Here is a 27,484-nt window from a genome sequence, read left to right as displayed (position 1 = left end):
TGTGAATAGAGAACAATATCATTAATAAGTCACATTCTCAAATTATTCTTGAAAATAATACATGTTCGTATAAATAAAAAACTGGAAGAAAGAATAGATGATAGTCAGTTTGGGTTCAGAAACGGACTAGAAACCAGAGATGCGTTATTTGCTTTCCATGTATTAGCTCAATAATGCATGGATATGAATATGGATGTGCATGTTTGTTACGTTAATTCTGAGAAAGCATTTCACAAAGTAAGGCATAAAAAATTAGGCCAAATTCTAAAGACAACAAATATAGACAAAAGGGACTTACGAATAATAACAAACTTTTACTGGAATCAAAGAGCACAAAAAGTATTACTATTTCAGAGTGAAAGAATCATAATTAACGGAAGATCTATTAACAACATAAGATATGCAGATGACACCGTGATTATGGCAAGCTCTGCTGAACAACTCCAATTACTACTAAACAAGACAAACAGTTTCTTTGAAGAATATAGACTAAAAATGAACATAAAATAGACCAAATACATGATAATAACTAAGAAAACTAACATATAAACAAGTATACTTTTGAAAAATGTACCGATAGAAAGGGTTGATAAATACAAATACCTATGAACCTGGATTTCAGAGAAAAATGACCAAACAACAGAAATAAGAACCTGGATAGAAATAGCAAGAAATGCGTTTGTAAAAATGAAAACAAGTTTCTGCAACAAAGACCTTAGATTAGAACTGAGAGTAAGGCAAGCCGCACACCAACGAAACATGAAACGTAAAACACGTTTCATGAAAATAAAACGCAACTAAACAAATCTCTAAACACGACTAGAACTAAGAAAGAAGGACAACCTTCTCCAGGAAGTACATAAAATAATGCCCTCTATTCGTAACGGAACATCACAAGAAATATGGGAGACTTTTAAACATTGCGTAATAACACCAATTGATCATCCAAAGATAAATAATCCTGTGAAACGGAAACACTGGATAACAGATGAAACCTTTCAAATCATTAAGAATAGAAGAAATCTTTGTCAAAGTGGCGTGCATAGTGAAAGAGAAAAAGCTAGTTTAAGAAACCTCAATAGAGAAATAAAACGAAGATGCAAGACAGACAAAAACCAGTACTACCAGGGTATATGCAAAGAAATTGAGAGACATGATCAGAATAATCAGCCGAGAGATCTATTTAGAAAAATACGTTACTTAACAAGAGACTTTAAAGCCAGAACTTGGGCCATTGAAGACAACACTGGAACTCTGAGAACAAACAGAGAAGATATAGCAGAGACATGGAGATTGTATTGCAGGGACCTATATAAAGATGATCAACGCCAAGAACCTGTTAACCAAATCTCTGACGAGGTGGAAGAAGAACCTGATATACTTGAAAATGAAGTAAAACTCGGGATCAGTAAGCTCAAATATAATAAAGCACCAGGTCCAGATATGATAACAGCAAAAATGCTCAAAGCCACAGAAGGAACTGGCGTAAAATTACTTCATCTACTCTGTAACCAAATATGGCATTCAAAACAATGGCCTGAAGACTGGACAAAATCTACAATAACCACAATTCATAAAAAAGGCAGCTTCCATAAATGCGACAATTATAGAACTACTTCTCTTACATCACATGCCAGTAAAATAATGCTACATATAATCAACGAGAGACTAAAAACATTCCTTCAAAGAGAAATCCCACAAGAGCAAACTGGATTTACCAAAGGTAGAGGTACTAGAGAACACCTGTTAAATATAACACAGATAATCGAAAAATCTAGGGAATTCAATATTCCACTGTACATATGCTTTATAGATTATCGTAAGGCGTTCGACAGGGTCCAGTGGAGACACTTATGGCAAATTCTAAAAGAAGTGGGCGTACCCCAACACCTTATTTCGCTTATAACTGAACTATACGAACACACTACTGGATCAGTTAAAGTGCTTGACACACTTTCAAACGAATTTCATCCAGAACGGGGTGTCAGACAGGGATGTATACTCTCTCCACAATTATTCAACATATATGGAGAGCATATTATGAGAAGAGCACTTGAAGGATGGGAAAAAGGCATCTCAATTAATGGTCATAAAATAAACAACCTACGTTTCGCAGATGACACAGCCCTTCTTGCAAATAATCAAGCAGAGCTGATTGATCTTATACGACTGGTTGAAAACGAAAGTCAAATATTTGGTCTGCAATTAAACATATCAAAGACAAAGATCATGATAGTGGATAGACTACATAACAATCATCCACATATAACCACAATTGATCGGTTTAAGGTTGTGAGCTCATATTTATATCTGGGATCATTAATCACAAACACAGGGTCACTACAGGAAGAAATAAAACGTAGATGTGATCTAGCAAAAGTCGCCACAGCAAAAATGACCACAATATGGAAGGACTGTCAAATTTCAAGAGCGTTAAAGATGAGGATGATCAACTGCTTAATATTCCCAATACTGACTTACGGATGTGAATCTTGGACCCTGAGAAATTCGGAAAGAAGAAAGATAGACGCCACTGAAATGTTCTGTTGGAGACGAATGCTACGAATTCCTTGGACCGACCATAGAACAAATAATTCGATTTTAAGAGAGCTAAAAGTTAGCCAACGGCTCTCCAGTAAAGTCCATCTCCAACAATTAAAATACTTTGGATATGTTATGAGAGTCAACACAGAAAACATGGAAAGACTCATTATACAAGGAAAGGTGGAAGGCCGAAGATCACGAGGAAGATCCCCAACAAGATGGATCGATCAGATTACAGGAATATGCAAAAGACCTATGCATGAGACCATGTCTCTGGTATAATAATCAAAATTTTGGCAGATGCTTTTGATGGAGGCGCATCTCTGGTATAATAATCAAAATTTTGGCGAAGGCGTGTATCTATGCTACAATAATAATTTTTTCCCCAAAAAACTGGCGTAAGAACACTTCGCTCTCTGTCTCAATAGGTCCGTCCGTCAGTTTACTCCTTTTAATGCTTTTAAAATTTTACCAAAATACAGAAGCATAAAATCAAAGGCTATTGTTAATCAAAAAATTTTTCTATAAAATATTTTGTAGAATACCTACGTTTTTTAGAGTTTATACAATTATTACAGAGAAAAGAAACTGCCGAAAGGCCACATTTACTCAAAGTCAATTGCTCGAATAAAAAAGAAAATTGTATATCTAAAATATTTATTCACAATAGTACAAAATATAGACATAAGAAAGATAGTATAATAGAACAAATTGTATGATATTCCACGTATATAATCGTATATTAATTTATGCTGAAAACGTTTTTATTATAAATCTTAAATATGTTTGAGCTTTGAAAATATAAGAAAAATAACGGCAGAAATTTATTTCCGCTCTAGAACAAGAACAAAGTTTAAATGAACTAAAAATTGAACAGTGTGGTCCTTCTCAGAGGCATTTTTCAGTATGTCACAAGTAACCGCAAAAAAGGTAAGTCCGTGGTAATACACATTTATAACATTTATTATAATCTGACATTTAAGTTAATTGTGACAGTTGTCAGAAACGTAATCAGCCAAATATGAAAAGGGTATTTGGTATAAAAACAAATCAATTGTGTTTATTGCATTTATAAAATGGTATTTTCTTTGATTTGTATAGTCTTATAAATTGTACAGATTATAGTCGTATATATAATTCCTAAATCATTTTTTGTTCGATTATAGCGCCATCTATCAACAATTAGAATAAATGTTATAACAAACTGTGATCACGGACGTACCATTTTTTCTGTCACTTCCAACTTAATGCGTTAGAAAGAAATCGAAAAACTGTGATGCACTGAAAGATGCCTCTGAGAACGAGTATCCATAAGTGGCAAACAACCTCAAAATGGTCATAGAAGATATAGAGATAGTGTTGATAGGTTATTGCATTTAATAAACAATTACATATTATGAACCACAAATTAATATCTGTGATTATATACGTGGAATATCACATAATTTGTCCTATTAAATGTACCTCTCTTATATACCTACAAATTTTGCATTATTGTGAATAAATATTTGGACATATAATTTTCTTTTTTATTCGAGTAATTTGTATTTAAATCAATTTTTATATCGAGCAATTCATTTTCGAGCAGTTGATTTTGAGTTATTGATCTCTAGCAATTGCGTTCGACCAATTGATCTAGAATTAAAATTATGACACATTATCTAATTATGACACATTATCTAATTATGACACATTATCTAAGGTGCAACGAAGTTCACCGGGTCAGCTAGTTGATGTATAAAATTGAGGTCTTGAATCTGAAGAATCGGTTTACCAAAAGTTGTGTTTTTCCTGGGTTTTATGTAAAAATATGTTGTTTTTTTTTCCAATTCTTTCACCCTGTATGTATTAATTTTTCAAAAACTTAATACCACCATTGAAAAGAGCGTAAAAATATTATTTAGGAAATATTTTTAACTTTTTAGTTCTGTTAATTACCATTTAATAAATGCAAAACGTATCTTCACATGTACCTATATGCGGCAGATTCGTGAAAATATTATAAGAATTATTGTGCATTTAATGGTAGAAGCATATAATTCGGACCACATATACTACACATATAAAGATCCCAATTTAGATACGAGGCCATCTCAGTTTTTGTTCCTTTTACAAAAACGGTGGGCATTCAAAACGGCGACTATACATATTTATTTATTTATTTATTTATTTATAAAAATCCAAACAGGTCCTAAAACCTTTTTACATGGACAGTTATAATCATAAACTTTACATAACAAATATAACTAATATATACAGTCATTAGCACAACTATTGATAGGCAGATATAGAAGACTTTAACACAAAAACAGCTAGACTAATGATATCTATTATCCATCTACTAGTTTAAAGTGCTCTTGCACTATATGTCTATAGCAACAAACTGACATTGTAAAATCAATGTTTTTTACTAAATTTATATTGTTCGCTAGTTTCAACATGGCCTCTAGAGGAGAGCAAACAGATGTTCTTATTTTTCCAAACAACAACTGATATCGTTGCTTTTCGAGGAACATTAAATGGTATCCGCATTCGTAAATCAATTGTACCTGAAATATTATTAATTATTTTATATAAAATCATTGCCATTACAAATTTGCGCCTACTAGTCAAAGACAAAACTTCAAATTCTTCCCTTAGCATGGTTGATCTTATGGTTCCATAATCATGCCATCGATGATGTTTTTTGAAATACAAATAACGAAGAAACTTATTCTGAACTTTTTCTAGTGCCTCTAAATGTACTTGAGGTTGTTGTCCCCAAATAATGGAACCAAATTCTAATATTGGTCTAACTAAAGTATTATATAATATTTTTATACCCTTAATACTAGTAAAATCGCAAGTTTGTCGACATATAAAACCCAGCATACGGTTCGCTCGTTTTGCAGCTTTACCAATATGTGTAGCAAATGACATTTGATTATTATAAATCAAACCCAAATCCTTGACCTCACTGGTCCTTTTTAAAACATTCAGTCCTATTAAATAATCAAATACTATTGGTTCTCTTTTACGGGTAATAGACATAACGTAGCACTTATTTATATTGAATTTGATCTTATTATTGTCACCCCATAATAAAATGTTCTCAATATCCCTTTGAATCATTACGCAATCCCTAACAGTTTGAATTATTTTGAATAACTTAAAATCATCTGCAAATAATAAGTAATCTGAATACTGGATGACGTTTGCTAAATCATTTATAAACATTAAGAACAAAAGTGGTCCAAGATTAGACCCTTGTGGTACTCCCGAGTTAGCCTTAAATTTACCAGAAGTATTTCCATTGTGTTTTACAACAAAACTCCTATTCTGCAAATAACTTTTAAATAACTTTATTAGATTATCAGATAAGCCAAAATTACATAACTTTCTTAAAAGAACATCGTGTTTTACTTTATCAAAGGCTTTTTCGAAATCCGTATACACTACATCCAATTGCAATTGTTTTTCTAACGCATTGTTTGCAGACTCGGTGAATGAAATAAAACTTGTGTTTATCGAGCGACCCGACATAAAACCATGTTGATGATCATTAATACTATTTTTGACGTGATTATATACATGAGCATGCAATATTTGTTCGAAAATTTTTGATGGAGCACACATAATAGCGACTCCTCTATAATTTTCAATATCTCTTTTGTTACCCGCCTTAAATATTGGAGTAATTGAAGATAGTTTCCATTTTTCTGGAAATTTTGAATAAGTTATTATTAGATTAAAAATATGTAATAATGGTAACTTTAACCACTCTTGGCATGCCTTTAAAATATACGGGGGGATGCCATCTATACCGGCAGCTTTCTTTGGTTTCAGCTTTTTGACTGCATTATCATAATCTACGCTTGTTATTGATGGTAAATTCAAAACATTGTTATTACTAATAATATTTGTAAAATTAGTGTTATAGCTAGAAATGTCGGTAGAATAAACAGATTCAAAATATTTCGCAAACTCATTAGCAGTATCACTCTGATTTATTTCTTTACCCCCAAAATAAAATATTTCTGTTTGATTAGACTTAGAATTCTTATTATTAATGAAATTCCAGAAATTGTTAAACTCATTTTCTATATTTTCCTCAATTTTCCGTATATATTTCCTGTGCTCTATGTTAATTAATGATTTCAGTTTTTTTCTGGTCTCTATAAATTGATTGTTAAAATAAATTGAAACATGTCTTAACTTTCTAAAATTATTTTTTTGTTTGAGCAACTTTTTGATATCAGGCGTAAACCATTTCGGAAAATTAGAATAATTCTTGTAAATATTATATTGTGGTACAGATCCTTCAAATATATTAAGTACTTTTGAGTAAAAGATATCTAGAGCTTTATCTACCTCTACTTCCTCTGTTACAGCTTCCCACGTCATATTTCTCATCAAATCACACATCAAATCAAAATTTGCTTTTTTAAAATTAAATCTATTACCAACTAACTTATCTGTTTGTCTAAAACTTGATACTGTAAATGAAAGTTGAATTTCCAGAGATGGATGTAATCTATCTTCCTTTACTAACGGTAACTGCTCTTGACATACCTTACAACTATTTATATTATCTGCAGATGCTACTACTTGATCTAAAGTTTTGCCCTGCCAGTTTTTTACATTGTTATAAAGCAAAAATGAATTAAAATTTAAAAACTCAATCATACTTTTAAACTTAGCACTTCCATTAGTAAAATCTAGATTTTCGGTTCCTTTAATTTCTGCAATATTGAAGTCGCCAAAAATAAACGTGTTATTAATATCAGTAATATGTGTTTGTAACAATTCGAAGCAATTCGCATAGTCATGTAATTTACAATCTGGTGGAATATACACTCCAATTAATTTTATACTTAATTTGTTATTAATTTTTAAATCCCCAACCAAAATTTCAAAAAATATGTGACTAATAACAAGATAACTTTTGAACGAGACGTCAGATTTTAACCAAATTTGGTATATAAGTTCTTTTTTGATGAATAATATCGAGGTCTTGAATCGGAAGAATCGGTTTACCAGAATTTGTGTTTTTACTGTTTTTTAATGTAAAAATATGTTGTTTCTTTTTCAATTCTTTCACCCTGTATATATAAATTTTTCAAAAAGGTAATACCGCCATTAATAAGAGTGTAAATGTATTTCTAGGAAATATTCCAAAATTTTCCGTTGTGTTAATTACAATTTAATAAATGCATAACGTATATTCACATGTACCTATGGGCGGCAGATTCATTTTGAAAGCCCGCCATTTTTGTAAAAGACTAAATCTGAGATGGCCTCATATCTAAATTTGAATCTTTGTATGTGTAGTATGTGTGGTCCAAATTATATGCTTCTACCATTAAATACACAATAATCCTTATATAATTATTTGCACGAATCTGCCGCACATAGTTACCTACATGTAAAGATACGTTATGCATCTATTAAATGGTAATTAATATAACTAAAGAGTACAAAATATTTCATAAAAATTATTTTTGCGCTCTTTTAACGCCGGTATTACCTTTTTGAAAAATTAACATATACAGGGTGAAAGAATTGAAAAAGAAACAACATATTTTTACATAAAAAATCGCACAAGGTCCCTAAAGAAGTTTTCACTTCAAAAAAACAGTAGAAACACAAATTCTGGTAAATCAATTTTTCCGGTTCAAGACCTCGATATTATTTATCAAAAAAAGAACATATTTACCGAATTTGGTTGAAATCTGACATCTCGTTCAAAAGTTACCGTGCTATTAGTCACATATGTATAGTCGCCATTTTGAATGCCCGCCATTTTTGTAAAAGGAACAAAAACTGAGATGGCCTCGTATCTTAATTTAAACCTCTATATGTGTAGTATATGTGGTCCATTTATATGCTTATATCATTAAATACACAATTGTTATAAAATTTGCACAAATCTGCCGCACTAATGTGGACTTGAAAGCTGGACATTGAATCAAGAACACATAAATAAGCTACAGTCATTTGAAATGTGGTATTACATAAGGATGCTTAGAATAGCATGGACACAGAAGAAAACGAACACTGAAGTATTGCGAGAAATGGTCAAAGAATGCGAAATAATAAATACAATAAAAATAATAAAGTTAGAATATCTGGGACACGTAATGAGGGGACAGCGATATGAAATGCTAAGACTGATAATACAGGGAAAGATAAGAGGCGGAATGAGTATGGGAAGAAGAAGAGTGGCCTGGTTGAAGAATTTAAGGGACTGGTTTAAATGCAGTTCTATAGAACTCTTCAGAGCAGTGGTAGATAGAGAGAAAATAGCGTTGATGATATCTAACCTCCAATTAGGAGACGTAACTTAAAGAAGAAGACATAGGGCTTACCTTCTTATATTCCAAGCAAATACCAATGGAAAGATCATATGCTGGGTCTTGGCAAGTTGTTTGATTCAGGCAACATGTTGTTCCACTCGGTAAGGATACTAAGAATTTTTCTAAATCCACTGAAGCTTCTTCTTTCTCTTTGAAAGGCATATAGGTAGCGTCAGAATTACCTACATAAGCTTGTAGGCAGGAACACAATTGGCTGGTATTGCCTTTTGTACATTTCAGGTATTCCTGAGGTTCTCGCCGGGTTTGCTTGATATAAGATGCTTTGCTGCTATATAAATACCAAAGAGGAATCGAATACAAATTTGTATATTCTATAATGGTGTAATTTTTGAATTGAAAGTTTATCACTTCACTATGTACAAAAACGAATGATATCAAACAACTTAAACATAAAACGGGTTTCATTTTTGTGTAAAATTCTTTAAAAACTGCTTCTGTTTTATTATCTACACAGACATAATTTGAATGCACAAAAAGGAAGGATACAGAATGTGGTTTAAAAAAGTTGCCGATATGACCACTATCATTAAATTCCACAGTAGATACATATTTTTATTTTATTTAGCTTATGACTTACATCAGAGAATACTTAATTATTTAGATTTATACCCTATACAATCCATAACATACCAGAACCACACAATAAAAGTAAAGTAGAAGATGAATTAACTGACAGAATTGAAGCTGGCAATAGGATAAGACAGGGGGATTCCTTGAGCCCTTTATTGTTAAACCTGATCGTAGATGAAATAAAAAAAAGTAAGAACTAAAAAAGGATACCAAATGGGAGAAAAAGAACTTAAAATAATCTGATTTAAAAGATGATTTACAACGTATGCCGCACCAATTTAGTAACTTCCAGAAAATTTAACATGTTAATCCCCCCCCCCCCCAAAAAATGCATGGTTATAACAACAGCAAATCCAATAAGATGTAAATTGGAGCTGGAGGGTCAGATAATAGAACAAGTCATGGAGTTTAAATATCTATAGTCGCATATCACAGAAAGTAGGGAATAGTCCAAGGATCATTTTCTATATCATGCCGCTGTACGCTAAAACCTTGGGGGTGCTTGCCACCCCATCTCGGGGGTGGGAATTTTTTATTAAATTTTAACCATGTAAATCGGTGTAAAACGTAATTATAAGCAAAAAATGTATTTTACATTTTTTTCGTAAAACTAATATTTTTCGAGTTATTCGCGGTTGAAAGTAACAGTTTTTCGACGAAAATATCCACTTTTTTAAAGATTTTTTTGAGAATAACTCGAAAAATATGCATTTAATCTAAAAAACTGTCGCTATCGAAATTATGTCATTTAGTCACACACACAAATCAAATTCTTTTTCCATAATATTTTTCCGACAAATACAAACCGAGATACAGCATGGTTAAAAGTTTGCTTTTTTCGTCAAATGTACAATTTGAAATATTCAAAGCCAAATAACGGGAAAACTTTGCATTTTTCGAGGAAAACTTAGATAATATTTTTTTAAAGATACAATTAGACCTTTCAAAAGAAAAAAAAACAAAAAGTTTCTAGCATAACACTTGAGTGACTTATGATCAAAAAAAGGTCGGTACCTGCTTTTCTTTATGAAAAAATCAGTGAAAACAACCCCCTAACTACCCTCCTAATTAAAAATTTGTCTTCACCTTTCTGTAATTCCTTTTATATTTGTATTATCAATACACTCAAGAAGTTTGAGTGTATTAATAATACAAAGGGCAATTGAAGAAGTTGAAAATTGGAGTTTAAAGGCAAATTGATTTTTTGCAATTTCGTATTTTTCACCATTTTCTTCAAAATGTCTCCGAAAATACTAGAGATACTAAAAAAATAATAGACTACTAAATTGTAGCTTTTTCATAGCTAAAATTTCCTTGTGCATAGATTTTCATTACAGTGAATAGATAGCGAGATATTGCTCTTTAAAATCTCTATTTACGAGCAAACACCCCAATTAGAAACTAAAAGGAATTAATTAAGATCTTACGTAATTTAATTTACACAGTCTTATAGCTCTTCAAAAATCCTACAAAATTATTTTTGAAAAAACTTTTTACCGCCAAAAAAGGAGCTATGATTATTAAACGAATTTTTTTTTCGAAAAATTCGAATAGTCCGCTTATAGAGCACTTTCAATGTGTATAATATCACAGAACTAGTTCCTATACTGAAAGGTGACTAAAAAGCTATTTGTTTTTGCATTTGTACATATCTGTAAATTCGTATTTTTGTGTAAATAAATGTTTTTGTAATTCTTTTATTCTACTTTTTTTCTGTATAGATCTATTAAATTATTTACTTATAAAAATTGCAATGGTATTAAGGAGTGTTTTTAAGAGTTGAAATATGATATATCATTTAACATAAAACAATCATTATTTAACCAATCAAAACCAAATTTTACCCATATTAAAGTTTACAATGATTTTATATAATTTTTGACAATAAGCGATAGTTTACATCTACGCTTTAAAAATATTTTACGCCCTTGAGCATGATATAGAATATGAAGTACAGGGTGAGATGATCCTAATCTCAAATTCTTGTGTAAATCGGTGCAAGCCGAAATTATTATTTTAGGATAAGTCAATTTTTTATATATAGCTCGAAGAAGCGTGGTTGTAAGGGTTGAAATATTATGATATTATATCTTAAAGCATAAAACAATCATTATGTAACTAATAAGAATGAAATGTTGACAATATTAAAGTTTAAAATGTTATTTTATAATTTTTTACAATTAGGGGTAGTTTTCACCCTTAAAAAATCAAAAGCGTAGAACAGCTCAATATAGAAAATGAACTAGAAGGTAAAATGAGCCTAATCCCGAATTTTTGTACAAATCAATGCTGGAAGAAAAAATTGCGAGCTTTGCCATTTTTTCAGTTTTATTTCCTACACTACTACACTGCCTACTACAGGCATTACACTATCTAGCTATGGAAAGCTCGAAACAGAAGTGGAAGATCAAGTGAATAGAGCAAAGAGAACCGCAGGTTGCCTGAATGACACGATATGGAGAAATAAAAATATCGGAGAAGAAATGAAGGGCAGAATTTACAAAACAGTCATGAGACCAATAATGAAACAGCGTAGATGAGGAACTTTCGGAAAATGTATGGCAAGACTCTATGGGACAGAGCTAGAAGTACAGATATACGACGGAGATACAAGGTGGATAATGTTAATAACTGAGTAAGAAAGAGAAGAATAGAATGGAATGGCAACATAAGCCGAATGACAACAAACAGCAGTAAGGACATGGAGAGACGGTTCCCCAATAGGAAAACGATCAGTGGGAAGACCACGAAAACGATGGAACGACAACTTATTGGAGGCATATTGAAAAAACAGAGTCATGTCTATACAAAAAGAAGAAGAAGAAGAAGAAGAAGAAAAAGACAATACACCACAAACAGATGTCTTTTTTATATATATTCAATTGACCAATTGGTTCAATGAAAATTGGACCTTTCGGATTCGAAAAAAATGAATACATTTAAAAAGCATTGGACTGAAATTTTGCGCCTACGCTCTTAAAGCCATATATTTTCTAAAACGAATAATATAATGCCTAAATTGATACTAAGACTGAGGCGGATAAAATTTAAATTCTTTAAAGTTTAAAATTACTATTTTTGTATTAACAACTAACAAAATTTTGTATTTTGAGAACGATTTCCCAAGTGCAAATTGAAATTGAAAACTAAACGTAGTTTAAACTAAATAGTACATTCTTTCACGGTTTTTGCTCTAAATTTTAAAGAACCGCTTGGATTGACATGAAATTTGGCATACGCAATTATCCATAGCTTACATGTCAAAGAAAAAAAGTGATATTGTGCCGATGTGTGCTTTTGCCCTGGGGGTGACTTTCACTCCCTCTTGGGGGTGAAAAAATATATGTCCAAAATAAGTCCGGAAATGGATAAACTGACTAATTTTAAGTAATTTTTGTTCCATAGAGCTTTTTCGCCAAGTCAACACTTTTCGAGTCATTTGCGAGTGAATATGTTCATTTTTCAACAAAATAACTACATTTTTAGACGGTTTTTCGCAAATAACTCAAAAAGTAAGTAATTTGTCGAAAAAACGTTCTTACCAAAAATATAGCCTGTAAAAAGTAAAAAAATTGTGTACGCGTTAGGTTTCTGGAGCTCGTAAAACCAGAGTTATAGCCAATGAAAAATAGATTCATATTTACCAAATTTCAAATAAAATATTTCGAAGTGAAATATCCAAAAATTTAAGCACTTTTTGGGGAAAACCCATTATAACTTTTTTAAAGTGTTTAAAAAGAGCTTTATTGCTGTTTTTATAAAAAGTTTCTAGCATTAAATTTAAGCAAGTTAGGCTAAAAATAAAGTTGGTCCCTTTTGTTTTGGTAAAAAAAAATCGGGAAGATCACCGCCTAATTAACAACTTAAATGAAATTAATCGTTACCGCTCCACAAATTATTTTACTTGTGTTGTATTTATATGATCTGTAAGTTTCATTTATTCAAAGTGCTTATTTTTGAAAAAATTTGGTTTTAAAATAAAATTTTTAAAAATTTTAATTTTGATAAATATGCTTTTTTTCAAAATAACTTAAAAATTGTTAGAGATACCAAAAATCTCGTGAAACAAAAAAAGTTAGCATTGCTTTTCTGAATACCGTGTATTTTTTTGTTTTTCTGTTAGACAAAAATTGATTAAGATTTGGTGTTTCTAAATTGGCATACATTCGTGATCAGTGACTCGTTCAACCCCTTTTAACTAGAGCCCTTTCAAAAATAAGGACTTTCAACCGATGAAACTTACAGATCATATAAACAATACATACACGAGTCAAGAAACTTGTGAAGTCGTAACGATTAAGTTCATTTGTGATACTAATTAGGGGGTGATTTTCCCGATTTTCTTACCAAAAAAAAGGGACTAACTTTATTTTGGGCGTAACTTGTTTAATTTAAATTCTAGAATTTTTTTTAAAACAAAAATTAAGCTTTTTTTAAACACTTTAAATAAGTTGTAGTGAGTTTTCCCCAAGAGGGTGAAAGCCACCCCGGGGGCAAAAGCACATATCGGCACAATATCACTTTTTTTCTTTGACTTGTTAGCTATGTGTATGACAAATTTCATGTCAATCCAAGCGGTTCTTTAAAATTTAGAAGTTTTGTAATATTTTACCGTTAAAGAACGTACTAAAAGTTGTGTTTAATTCCCATTAACAAGATGGCTGCCAGCCGGTTTTTCTCTTCATTAGAGTCAGTTGAGTACCATATATGGTACTCAGACCAGAAGATAAGTTGCAATATTGAGGGCCACATTTGGTACTCGATATAACTTACAAAACTACATGCCTGATACCTCAGCAGTCACTGTGCTTGTACATTTTATATGGAGAAATTAAAGTTTTGGCCTTAGAAGATCGTTCTATGATTTTATTCCTTGGCAAGATGGTGTTATACTTTTTTATGAAGGTCGTTTATGAAAGTGTAATTAAATCTGCTTTTTTTAACTTAAATTTTTATTTATATAGTAGCGTAACGCTAACAAATGGTACAAAAAGTTCAACAATTTAACATAAGTGCTCATAAGTCAACAAGTTTACATAAATGACCTTCTTGAAAATGAAATAGGCTTTCGATTGCATCCAAGTCGAAGACGTATTACACCTACTGTATAGAAGAAACATACCAATCTATATTATATAAACCATCAAAAACATCTACTTCCATGGCAAAGATAAATGGAAAACTAACACAGTTTATACCAGTACAAAGCGGAGTCAGACAAGGTGACTCGTTAAGCCCACTGCTCTTTAACCCGCCGTTACACGCGTCTTCTATTGTGACGTGGTTGCACGCGTATGAGCGTCGCCCTCACCTACACCAATTCGAGTTATTTTGAGGAAGAATGAATGTCAACCTGTATAAATATAAAATGGGTTGTACTAACATATCATGGAAAGTATTGTAAACCAATTTTTTTATTAATTTAACAAAACAAAAGTAAAAATAATATGATAACAGACAAAAGAGGTATTCAATACACAAATGAAAAGTGTTAAAAGTATTGCACACATCTAAAGATAATAAATACATCTACTCAAGATTCTTCCTCCTCTATTTCATAACAGGAATTACACTAGTAATTACATTACTTTAAGTTTTTGTGTGTTCCTTACAAATTGATCTTCTACAATTTGGCAAGCAGCATTTTGTCTGAGTTTTTCTGTTCTTCTTCTTAGAACAGTGTGCACATTTATTAGATACTTGTTTCATTTCTATAGGCTCCGCTTCATCTCGAATTACCAAATCGTCCCTTATTTGCATTCGTAACAATACAGAGACAGTTCTTATGTTCGCGGCAATTCAATAGTATTTTCATAATATTAATATTTTTATAACCTCTGTTTTCTTCATTTTCAATTTAAGCAAGCCACTGAAGTAATTGACGTTCTTTACGAAAATCCATTTTACTAAAAAAGCAAATTAAAATTAATAATTGTTCTGAAGTTATTTCTTTGTGGCACTTATGTAATTAACTATTATATTTTGTATTTTGATAACGACGTCCGAGGTGGAATTCGAAATGTCAATAAAATCAATTTTTCAAGTTAAATTTTGGCTTATTTCCCAATTAGAATAGGTAAAATTAAAAATGGGTTCTTAACCAGTGGCGCACCTAGAATTTTTCTCTGGGGGGTTGGCTTGGTCACCGAAAGTTTTTTGTATTATTTGTGAAAGACAAGTTACATTTTCCTACTTTCTTTTATATATATTTCTATATGCTCTGGGAGGGATTTTAACCCCCAAAACCCTCCTGGGTGCGCCACTGTACCTAACCTAACCTAAACAATAATATCTTAATTAAACTTACCCACATATTAAACAAAAACCTAAAAGTTTCTTTGAAATAACAGAAACGTGATTTCACCGTGATTGCACGCTCAGTGAGGAATTCTCTCACTTGAAGAGGGATGGTCACTTCTTTCAAGTATCACAGCAAACTGACCGCCTGAAAAATTCTATAATTTTGTCATACCCTATCATGAACGATGCTAAAGGCATTCCTGGGTGCTCAAGGTTATCGTATTTGTTAAGACAATTTAATTGGTTATAAACAAATATGGTGAGGTATTCCCTCATAGCGCGTGTAATGGCGGGTTAATATAATAATGGACGAAATAATAGGAGCAGTGCTTAAAGGTCATGGTTACATAATGAGGAACAAAGAAATCCAAATGTTATGTCCGTCTACAGACGACGCCTCATTAATCGCCGAGACTGAAGAATATGTCCAAAGATTAACACACATCATCAATACAACAGCCAAGAAATACAATATGATTATATCAGCAGAAACACCCACATGTATGACAACATATAAATACCCACTACGATGCAAAATCGAAATTGATGGGAAAATAATAAAGCAAGAAGCAAGATTTAGATATATTATGTGAATTAGTCCAGAAAGTCCCTGCGCATCCGCTAGGAAAAATATTCTAATTCGGATTTTTTGCACAATATTACTCAAAAAGGACCCCTTTTAACAAATTTGCATGTTGCCAGGACCAAAATTTGGTCAAAAATTTTTTAAATTTTTTTGTTTTTTTCCTAAAATTATTTTTTTTGCATGGAACAAAATTTTTTTAGATTTTTTGGATCATTCCAAACAGAAAAGGTCTTTAGTGACTTTTCTCTAAAGTTGATAGTTTTTGACATAAGCGATTAAAAATTGAAAAATTGCGAAATCGGCCATTTTTAACCCTCAAAAACTATGTGAAAAACTGAAAATGTGAATGTTGCCAAGGTAGGCAGATATTCTTTAAACACCGATTAATTAAACGGTTTAAAATACAGTGATCAACAATTAATAAGAATCAAAGTGCTTATATATTACGTACAAAATAGTCGCAATTTGTAAAAATTTAATATCATTAAAATAATATTAACACATACTACTTTGTTACCAATTTTAAACGAAATAAAATAGATTTTGTTATTTTCCCTTTTTTACTATCGTCAGCAAAAAGTTGAACAGTATAGTAAATTCGTATATTTTCATTTGATATTAACACAGTTTGGGTTCAGTTGTTTTAAATAGTGGAGTTGTTTTATAAACTATGCCTGGAAGAGAAAATTATGTAACGCCACTGGAAGAATAATTTCACACCAAACCGTTAGAAGAAGTTTGCATATGACTGGCTTAAGAGCAAGAAAACGTTAATCTCATCCAGTACTGACCAGGGAACATCGCAGTTTGAGAAGATTATGGGCTGAAGAATACTGCAACTGGACAATCAAGGAATGGAGAAACTGTTTATTAACAGACTAGTCTAGATTTCGTATAAACAATTCTGATGGTCGTATTTTGGTTTGGAGGGAAAGAGGAAAGAGGTATGATCGACATTATGGTGTGCCTACATCTACTTTTAGAAGAGGCTCTATTTGCGTATCTACAGCCCGGTCGTATTGTTGGGGAAAATCCTGTGAATACGCTTCACCAGTTAATAGTCTAAGAGCAAGTGAACCCTCCGACTAACAGTCGTCCTGTAAGGCTAGAAATTTGTATAGTGATAATTCATAGCACACTAAAGCTAAAAACCATGACCTGGCAGGCATCAGCCATGCACGTGTATCTACCAGGTGAATTGAAAAGTGCAAATTTAGGGGGTAAAATAAACTTTCTCCTGTAAAGTTTAAATTTAAGTATGTGTTTGAGTAAGTCATTTAGAAGAAATGTGTACAATGACAGGCGATTCTGAAGAGCACAAGACCTTGCCAGGCGAGGGGAAAGATTAGGGGTTTTTCCTAAAATTATTTTCTTTGCATCGAAAAATTTTTTTAGGTTCTTTGAATCATTCCAAACAGAAAATGTCTCTAGTGATTTTTCTCTTAGGTTAATAGTTTTTGTTATATAAGCGATTTTGTTATATTAAAAATTTTGAAAATTGCGAAATCAGCCATTTTTAACCCTAAATCGGACATTTAACTAAAAATTTCAATGTTGCCAAGGTAGGTAGATATTCTTTAAACATTGACTGATGAAATCCCGAAGAGTTTTTTGCAATACAATATCAAAAACCCCTTTGTTTTTAATTACCAATCAAGCGTGCGCGACACTATTTTCAACCGTTGCATGTGTATACAGTATGGTGCAAATGAAAGGAATAAATTCGTTATTTCGTAAACCGGTGACTTTAAGGAAAAATCCCAAAACAGGTCGGTTTTTATTTTTAAGTTATGATATTGTGGCATATATAGTATACTAGTGACGTCATCCATCTGGGCGTGATGACGTAATCGATGATTTTTTTAAATGAGAATACAGGTCGTGTGCTGGCTCATTTTAAAGGTTCTTCAATTCTCGATTCAGTAATATAAACATGTACATAATTAAAAGATGAAGTAGTAAAAGATGAAGAAATGGTACCTATACATTTTTATTTTATGTACATAATTATTTATACAGGGTGTCCAAAAAATTTTTATTAAATTAAATCATTTGGCAAATTGACAAAAAACTTAAATTATTGGACACCCTGTATAAATAATTATGTAAATGTTTATATTACTGAATAGAGAACTGAAGAACCTTTCAAATGAGCTAGCACACGACCCCTATTATTCTCTTTTAAAAAAGTCATCGAATACGTCATCACGTTCAGATGGATGACGTCACTAGTATACCATATATGTCACAATATCATAACTTAAAAATAAAAATCGACCTGTTTCGGGATTTTTCCTTAAAGTCGCCGGTTTACGAAATAACGAATTTATTCCTTGCATTTTTTGCACCATACTGCATACACATGCAACGGTGGAAAATAGTGTCGCGCACGCTTGATTAGCAATTAAAAAACAAAGGAGTTCTGAATATTGTATTGCAAAAAACTCTTCGGGATTTCATCATTCGATGTTTAAAGGATATCTACCTACCTTGGCAATATTCAAATTTTCAGTTTTTCACATAGTTTTTGAGGGTTAAAAATGGCCGATTTCGCAATTTTTCAATTTTTTAATCGCTTATATGTCAAAAACTATCCACTTTAGAGAAAGTCACTAAAGACCTTTTCTGTTTGGAATGATCCAAAAAACCTAAAAAAAATTTGTTCAATGCAAAAAAAATAATTTTAGGAAAAAAATAAAAAAAGCGTTTAAAAAATTTTTGACCAACTTTTGGTCCTGGCAACATGCAAATTTGTTAAAAGGGGTCCTTTTTGAGTAAGATTGTGCAAAAAATCCGAATTAGAATATTTTTCCTAGCGGATGCGCAGTGGCTTTCTGGACTAAATAGATATAACTAGTTACGGAGATATTGAAGGAGAGGTACGACAACAAAGCTTAAAGTAAGCAAGTAAAGAGGCGGGATCTCTTAATGACACAATCTGGAAAAACAAATACCTAAGACAAGAAACAAAATCAAGAATCTATAAAGCAGTAATTAGACCTATACTATATTAACATACACGGCGGAGACAAGACCTGACACATCTAAAAGGAGACGACTACTAGAAACAACAGAGATTAAAATACTTCTGCGAATATCAGGGGGAAATCTGTTGGATAGGGAGAGAAGGGCAAACATAAGAAGAGCAAACAATGTAGAAGTGGAACGAACACATTAGTAGAATGACAGAGGATAAGATATTACGAATAGCACGAGATAAGTCACCAAATAAAGAAGAAGTCTGGGCAGACCAAGAAAAATAGGGTGCAATAATTTACACAATTTAGGAGGCTAATATTGAAGAAATACAGGCTTTAAAGCCTACATACAAGATGGAAGAAGAAGAAGAATAAAATAAGTTATAAGAATTAAATAATAATTATACTCTACTATAACCTGCGGTTCAATTTTGTCTCCTCTTTGTGTCACATTACCACAGAAGGACATAATATTAGAATTAGAGTATTTTATTGAGTGTGCTCATGTCCCCCTGAGGAAAAAACATCTCGCGGGGCCTTGAGTGCCAACATAGGTACTCAGGTTAAAAATGATGTGAAATACTTAAAAGATTACTACAAAAGTTAACATTAAAATAATGAATAAAAATCCTCGTGAAAAGATACAACACGCTCTAGAAGAGATACAGCATAAATGGCAAGTTAACTTTGTACCAAATTTGGTACTCATGACAGACAACCTGTTTTAAAGATAGTAAATCAGAGACATGTAAAAGGATAGACTTGGCTAGGGATATGCTACTCAATGCATCGGGGTGTAACGTCAATATCAAGTACGGTGGTCTAGCTATCTTTGTCTGTCGTACGAGTGTGAGCGTATCTACTAAGAGGTGGGAGTAATGGAACGACAGTGACACAGAGGCGGCAGTCATCATATGCTAGAAAGAGAAAGTTAAGCGCCGGTAGAGAGAGATAGATAGACCACCGACCCGAACTGCTCCACGTTACGCTATTTTTCGGGGCTGGCCAAATCTATGTGTATAAGATCTTTGTAGTAAATACAGTGATGAGCGCGCTAATAACCGGCAAAATAGCGAAAAAAATGGAAAACATAATACATTGAGCAACAAAAAGAGATGAAACTAGTGGAGGTGGAAATGATCGTTATAAACATATCTATAAATTATAATTACATTACATAGTTTCCCACCTTTAGACGTCTGTGACAGGAGTATTTTATAAAATTCTACTGTCACAGTGACAGTTGTCATACTCCTCTGATACGTCTAAAGGTGGGAAAATATGTAATGTAATGTTTATTTATACGTTTATAACGATCATTTCCATCTCCACTAGTTTTATCTCTTTTTGTTTCGCAATGTATTGTTTTCCATTTTTTGCGCTATTTTGATGGTTATTAGCGTGCTCATCACTGTATAGTTCTGAAGGTACTTCTTTGTGGCATTTTTGTAATTAACTATTCTAATTGTGAAATAAGTCACAATTTAACTTGAAAAAATAATTTTATTAATGTTTCGACTTCCACTTGGGACGTCGTTGTCAAAATACAAAATAATAATAAATTAAACAAAAATGTTGATGCTTAGTAAAAAATTCTTCTTTAATTTAATCTGACCCATTTATATCGGCAATTCAGACATATATTATACATTTTAAAGTAGAAGACTTTAAAATGATATTGCCATTTATTAAAAGATAATTCATTCGATTACATGAAATCAACTTGTAACTCAAGAATATCCGTCAAAAAAAATCATAGCATGTGATTTGTATTTAAAAAGAAAGCCACATGCAACGGTGACAGTAAAATTTTTGTGTTAGTGATTTCATCGTAAATCACGAAGAAAAAACAGGAAAAAACCTCGTGATACTATCCCGACATTGTAAGTATTTGGTCTTGCGTTTAGTTTACTCTTAAAACTATTACCAAATTCTGACTTTATATGTACCTATGTTTTTTTAAATTACAAATAATAGAATTTTACTGTCATCGTTGCATGTGGTTGTCTTTTTAAAGACAGATCATATATATGCTATGCTATAATTTTTTTATGACGGATTTTCTTAAGTTAAATTTGATTTCATGTTATCGAATGAACTATCTTTCAATAAAGTGGTCCAAGAACGCAACTCATAAATATTGGCAATATCATTTTAAAGTCTTCTACTTTATTTTTGTTTAATTTATGATTATTTTGTATTTTGACAACGACGTCCGAAGTGGAAGTAGAACGTTAATAAAATTATTTTTTCAAGTTAAATTGTGGCTTATTTCCAAATTATTATAGTTAATTAGTAAAGATAACAAAACACCCTATACAATAACAAAAGTGACAGTAAGTTTTTATGATGAAGGTAATTAAAAAAAATGAAGAATATGATGATATTTAATAAACAAAATAAAATGATAATATAATAATATTACATACTAACCATCTAGATTAATGTTCTTTGTATAAATCATTCTCTACAGTCTTAAAATCAACAGTTCTTATAGATGGTGGCTTTATTTCTTCGTTTATGGCATCATAATTAACAGTTTCGTAGTAGGTTTCTTTTGGATTGGTCTGATTTTTATTTGCTTTTTTGTTATATTTCTCGAAATTCTTCTCCTGTTGAACACCTTTTCCCTTCTTCAAATCGTTTAAACTCTTGAACTGCAGACAGGATAGAATCATATGCAATAATATCAAAGCTGTAATAACAGTCACGCAAACAAACTGAACGACCCAAAAGTTTTCAGATGATGGTGTGGTTTTATCATTTGAGTAATACATATTATTAGTTTTAATATTATTATTGTCAGATTTACTTCCTGTGTTTGTAACATTTGAACGGAAAATATTTGGATAACACCCCAATTCTCTAAGTGACATATTTTTAGTACGCATAGCATCGTACTTGTCTAAAGAGCCTTTATAAACCACCATATCTAGTCTATTAGTACACCACAATGATGAGTTGTTTTCGGTAAAATATAATAGTTGCAGTGTAGTTCTGTTTCCTTCGTAATCAAAATCTAGAAATATGTTTGAATTTATGGTATATTCCTGTACTCTAATGGGTTGCACATGGAGTTTATTTGTATATTCCCAGCAAACACCAACGGAATTTCTAATTTTTGGGTCTTCACATCTTTTTTTATAATAGTCACAAACTGTTCCACTCTCTAAACGTATTACCGATTGTTCTATATCCACGCTAGCTAATTGTCTGGCTTTGAAACCTATTCTGTTAATACTAGTTTTTTGTAGAAAAGTTTTTTGGCAGGAACACAACTGGCTGGTATTGTCCATTGAACAATTCGGGAATTTCTTAAGTATTTCCCAGTCTTCAATAATACAAGACTTTTTACTGCTACATAAATACCAAACAGTAGTCGAATACGAATTTGTTATAATGGTGTAATTTTTTAATTGAGGGCCTATCACTTCACTATATACAAAAACTAATGATATTGAACAACTTAAAAATAAAACGGACTTCATTTTGGTGTACACTTCTTTAATAACTGCTTCTGTTTTATTATCTATATAGATATAAGACACATAATCACGTGAATACACAAAAAGGACGGATACACAATGTGTGGTAAAACTGTCGCAGGTATGACCACTATTGTGATATTCCACAATGAATAACGTTATAAATATATAGTTTTATTTTGCTATACAGTGTGTAAAAGCCAAATGGAATAAATTTATTTTTTCGTTAATGAGTGATATTGGACATAAATGCCGTAACAGATCGATTTTCAACGAAAACTTTTAGTTTATAAATTTGCAAAGTTTGTGCGTTCGTTCGTACGTCGCCACTCCTGCAATACTTAGAGCCGATTTACCGATGGATTGGAAAAACGGCATTTCGATATCTCTTATAACTAAAGCTCGGATTATAGGCAAAATGCCTTTTTTTGCCTATTTTGCCTATTATAATTGTTTTTTGCACTTTTTGCCTTTTTTCGTAAATTCCGCCTATTTGTGCCTTTTTTAAAATTTCATGGTACTACCCATGATATTATTCTATTACTAAACCATTCTATAATAAAATTTTGGGTCAATAATAAAATATCAATGGTTTGTTTATATAACAGATTTCTAGGAAAATGTACCTGATCGAGACTTGAGGGTTAACTATTTGGAAATCCCTAAGCTTTATTAGTTTATTATCAGTTGTACAGTCGGTTACTGTATCAGAGTTTAGTCACAAATTGCTATATCCAAGTTTAGTTTTGTTGCGTATACCGAAAAGCAAAGAACACGTTTTAAAACGTTTTAGACATTTGTGTGAAAAGATGACATCTAAATTAGGGCTATGGATCGCACCTTATTCGGAACTTTCTCTAGAAGGAGATGGAGCATTTTGTAAACCATGCGGCAAATCGGTAAGTTTTATTTTTTCTCTTTTTTTCTCGTCCCACAACATAACTAAATTCTAAAGCGGTTGTAGAATTCTAATTATTTTTTTTTAAATTCTCAGATTTCAAGTAGAAAAACCAGCAAGTAGAAAAACCAATTGACCAGCATTGTGGAGCCCCACTTCATAAACGTAATTTGGAAAAATTAAATTCCTCTAAGTTAGCCCAAATATCTCTGCGGGATAGTTTAAGCAGTTCAAAAAAAAAGGAGGAAGACGCATTTAAATTTGATTTATGCCAGATGATGATTGCATCCAACATTCCTCTATATAAAGTTAATAACCCTAGTTTTAAATGCTTTTTCGAAAAATATCTTAATAAATCTTTACCGGACGAGAGTACATTGAGAAAACATACTGTGGAAAAATGTTATGTGGAATGTATTTCAAAAACTAAGCGGGAGTTAGAGGGCAATTTTTTGTATATTATCGTGGATGAAACGACAGATGTATGCTCCGGCAAGTATATAGCTAATTTAATGATTGGAATTTGAACGAAAACTTTGCGAGAAAACCTTATTTAGTTGCCGTTAAATAATTGGAAAAAACAAACAATTTAACAATAAGTCGATTTATACAAGATAGTTTAACAAACCTCTTTTTACCCAACCCTAAAAGCTGCTGTTAATTTAAAGATTTTTTATCCTAATTTAATTCATTGCACTTGTAGAGCCCACGGGGTAAATAGAATTGCTGAAGAAATAAGAAATCTGTTTCCGTTGGTAAATTATTTTATAAATTTTATGAAAAAAGTTTTTGTAAAGGCTCCGTTGAGGGTGCAAATATATAAAAAAAGACTTCCCGGTGTCCCTTTGCCACCTAAACCAGTAATTACAAGGTGGGGAACCTGGCTCGAAGCAGTTTTTTTTACTTTGAACACTGCAATGAAATAGAATTAGTTATGTCAGAATTTGATGATGATATTTCCGAAGCCATTCGAGAAGCAAAATAAATATTAAAAAATCCCAAATTGAAACAGGAACTCGCTTATATCAATGACAATTATAAATTAATAGTTACCACAATTACCTTATTAGAAAAACAAGAGATAAATTTATGTGAGTCAGTAAAATTAATAGATAATTTAAAGACGAAAATTAAATCGGCACCTGGAAGTAACGGTCAATTAATTTTTAAAAAAATGAAATATGTTTTCGACAAGAATGAAGGTTTTTCGTTTTTATCTAATGTTGCTAAAGTTTTGAATGGGACATTTTCCGAGGAATTACAAATTATGCCAGATTTATTATCCGCTCTGAAATATGCTCCAATTACATATGTCGATGTCGAACGTTCGTTTTCAATGTACAAATTAATTTTAAGTGATCGAAGACATAGTTTTAAGACCGAAAATATTGAAAAACATTTAGTTGTTTCTATTAATGATAAAATTTTAAGTGGTTTTAAATAATAAGTTATATTCCTTTATTGCCTATATTTTGCCTAAATGTTAATATTCCTGCCTTTTTTAATAAAAATCTTTGCCTATATAGGCGCCTTTTTCTTCAATTTTTGCTGCCTATAAATTCGAGCTTTACTTATAACCATCTCGAAGATGACATAACCGTCTTCGAGATATCCGACCTCAAAATCTAAAATGTGACGTCACAATCCTTCTTCAAATAATTATTTTCTGACGACACACTAAACGCCAACTAAAATAGTTGCTAGTAAGCTAGTTTTAATCTGAATTTTTTAAGCAAAGCATAGGTTATTTACAGTTTTTTGATCTTGACACTTCGTCCATGTCAAACTAAATGTTGACTTGTTAAAGATTCAAAACACTTTACTAGACTTCATCAGTAATTACATTTTTCGCCAAATTAAAGAAAACTATTGGTTACTTTATTAAGACAATAATTAAAAGCTTCATGTAACTTCAAAGACTGCGTGTAAAGAAAAAGATACAACACTTGACTTAATTTAATGGCCACCTTGTTCTCCAGAACTGCTTACTATTATTTCTTATCGAATTTTTAAGATAGGTGTAAAACCTATGCAACTGTTGTTCAGAATAATAACTACCTACACAACTCTTGGTCCTTAACTGAACTATAAAACTAATGAATATAGATAATCACAAAACAAGGGATAGTAAACGAAATAGGGAATTTGAAAAATAATAAAAGTCCAACAGTAAAAAAATACCAGCAGAAATGTTTAAAGCAGAAACAGAAAGACTAAAAAATATAATATACATGAAGTCGTAAACAGCATACGAAACTTTAATAAATTAAATAAATAAACAGGTTGCATGTGGTTGTTTATTTTAGGACAAATCACACGATTTTTCTGATGGGTATTTTTAAGTTAAACTTAATTTCAGGTAATCTAATGAACCACTTTTCAATAAAGTCGTCCCAGGAACGCAACTGAAAAATATTAAAAATATCATTTTAAGAGCGTAGGCGCAAAATTTCGGGCCAATTCTTTTAAATGCATTCATTTTTTTCGAATCTTAAAAAACTAATAAAAATTTTTCAAAAATTTAAAAGCAAAATGAAATAATACATTATTAGTAAGGGCCGAAAGTCCTTTAGAATAAACAGAAAGTTTCTTTTGAATGAGATATTTGAAATTAAAGATCCACTAAATTTTCTTGTTTTTTTCACCCCTCTAACTTATTAAAATAAACTTTATAGAGGTTTTCAGGAACCATCAGCCCTCGGTATATTTCAATTAATGTTTCATTCTGAGTATTCATGTATTTGAGGCAGATAAAGTTATAAAGTTTTTTGTAAACTTTTTCTTAAATTTTTTATCTAACAATAAAACACTAAAATTTTAGAAATTATTAATGTCACTACAGCTGTTTTGGCAGAGTGCCTTTCTCAAGAGTTCTATTTTACTATGTGATGCTGCATTTTAAAGTCTCTAACTGAATAGGTTAAGGAGTGGGGAGCTTTTTGTCTCAAATTGGTCATTCAATTATATCTGCATTTTTTAATTTATTAATTTCCATAGATTCTAATAAAGATAGCTTGAGGGCATTATTTGAATATGAAGAATGTGGAACTGTTCATTAAAATAATTATTAGGTACCTATGATCTAGATTCTAGAAGGTGAAGTGCGTATGTAGAATCTGTTTTTCTATTGTTGAACGCACTTTTGTGTACTGACAGAACCTTTGACAAACAGATAGCAGGACACAAAAGGGCTTTCAACAATAGAAAAACAGATTCTATATACGCACTTCATCTTCTAGATCATATAATCATTCTTCTAATCAACAGTTTAAAATTCTTTATATTCAAAATAAACGCTTTAAGCTATCTTTCCTAGAATCTATGGAAATTAATAAATTAAAAAATAGAGATATAATTCTGAATGGCAAACTTGAGGCAAACAGCTCCCCGCTCCTTAACCTATCCAGTTAGAGACTTTATAATGCAGCATCACATAGTAAAATAAATAAGAAAATCACTTGAAAAAGGCACTCTGCCAAACCAGCTGTAGTAACATTTTTGTAATAAATTTTGTGGAAGTATTGGAACTAAAAGTTTTTAGTCTTTTATTATTAGATAACATGAGCTTCTATCAAGTAACGGTCGAATGCATCAATAATTATTTAAAATTTCTTGTACATAGGTATTAGCAACTAACAAAATTTTGTATTTTGAGAATGATTTCCCAAGTGGAAATTGAAACTTAAAATTAAACGTATTTTAAACTGAAATTGTGGTTAATTCGAATTAAAAATTGTATACTTATATGGAATCACCATGTATTTCCA

The 27,484-nt window shown here is 31.4% G+C and overlaps 1 protein-coding gene across 2 annotated transcripts in view; it reads right to left on the bottom strand.

The window, feature by feature from the left end:
• Nucleotides 1-27,484, bottom strand: part of LOC114328662 (uncharacterized) — a 45,156-nt gene that overhangs the window by 4,060 nt on the left and 13,612 nt on the right. Inside the window, exon 1 of one of the 2 annotated variants that reach the window (XM_028277579.2) lies at nucleotides 8,892-9,333. The exons of the other annotated variant lie outside the window; for it this stretch is intronic. Within the exon in view, the coding sequence (XP_028133380.1) occupies nucleotides 8,892-9,305 (414 nt within the window). The 5' untranslated portion in view covers nucleotides 9,306-9,333. Of the gene's footprint in view, nucleotides 1-8,891; nucleotides 9,334-27,484 lie in introns of those variants that run through there. 2 annotated transcript variants of the gene reach the window in all.

This window comes from Diabrotica virgifera, chromosome 6 (genome assembly GCF_917563875.1).
Source record: "Diabrotica virgifera virgifera chromosome 6, PGI_DIABVI_V3a".
Classification (NCBI taxonomy): domain Eukaryota; kingdom Metazoa; phylum Arthropoda; class Insecta; order Coleoptera; family Chrysomelidae; genus Diabrotica; species Diabrotica virgifera.
This window is presented reverse-complemented; position numbering and strand designations above follow the sequence as displayed.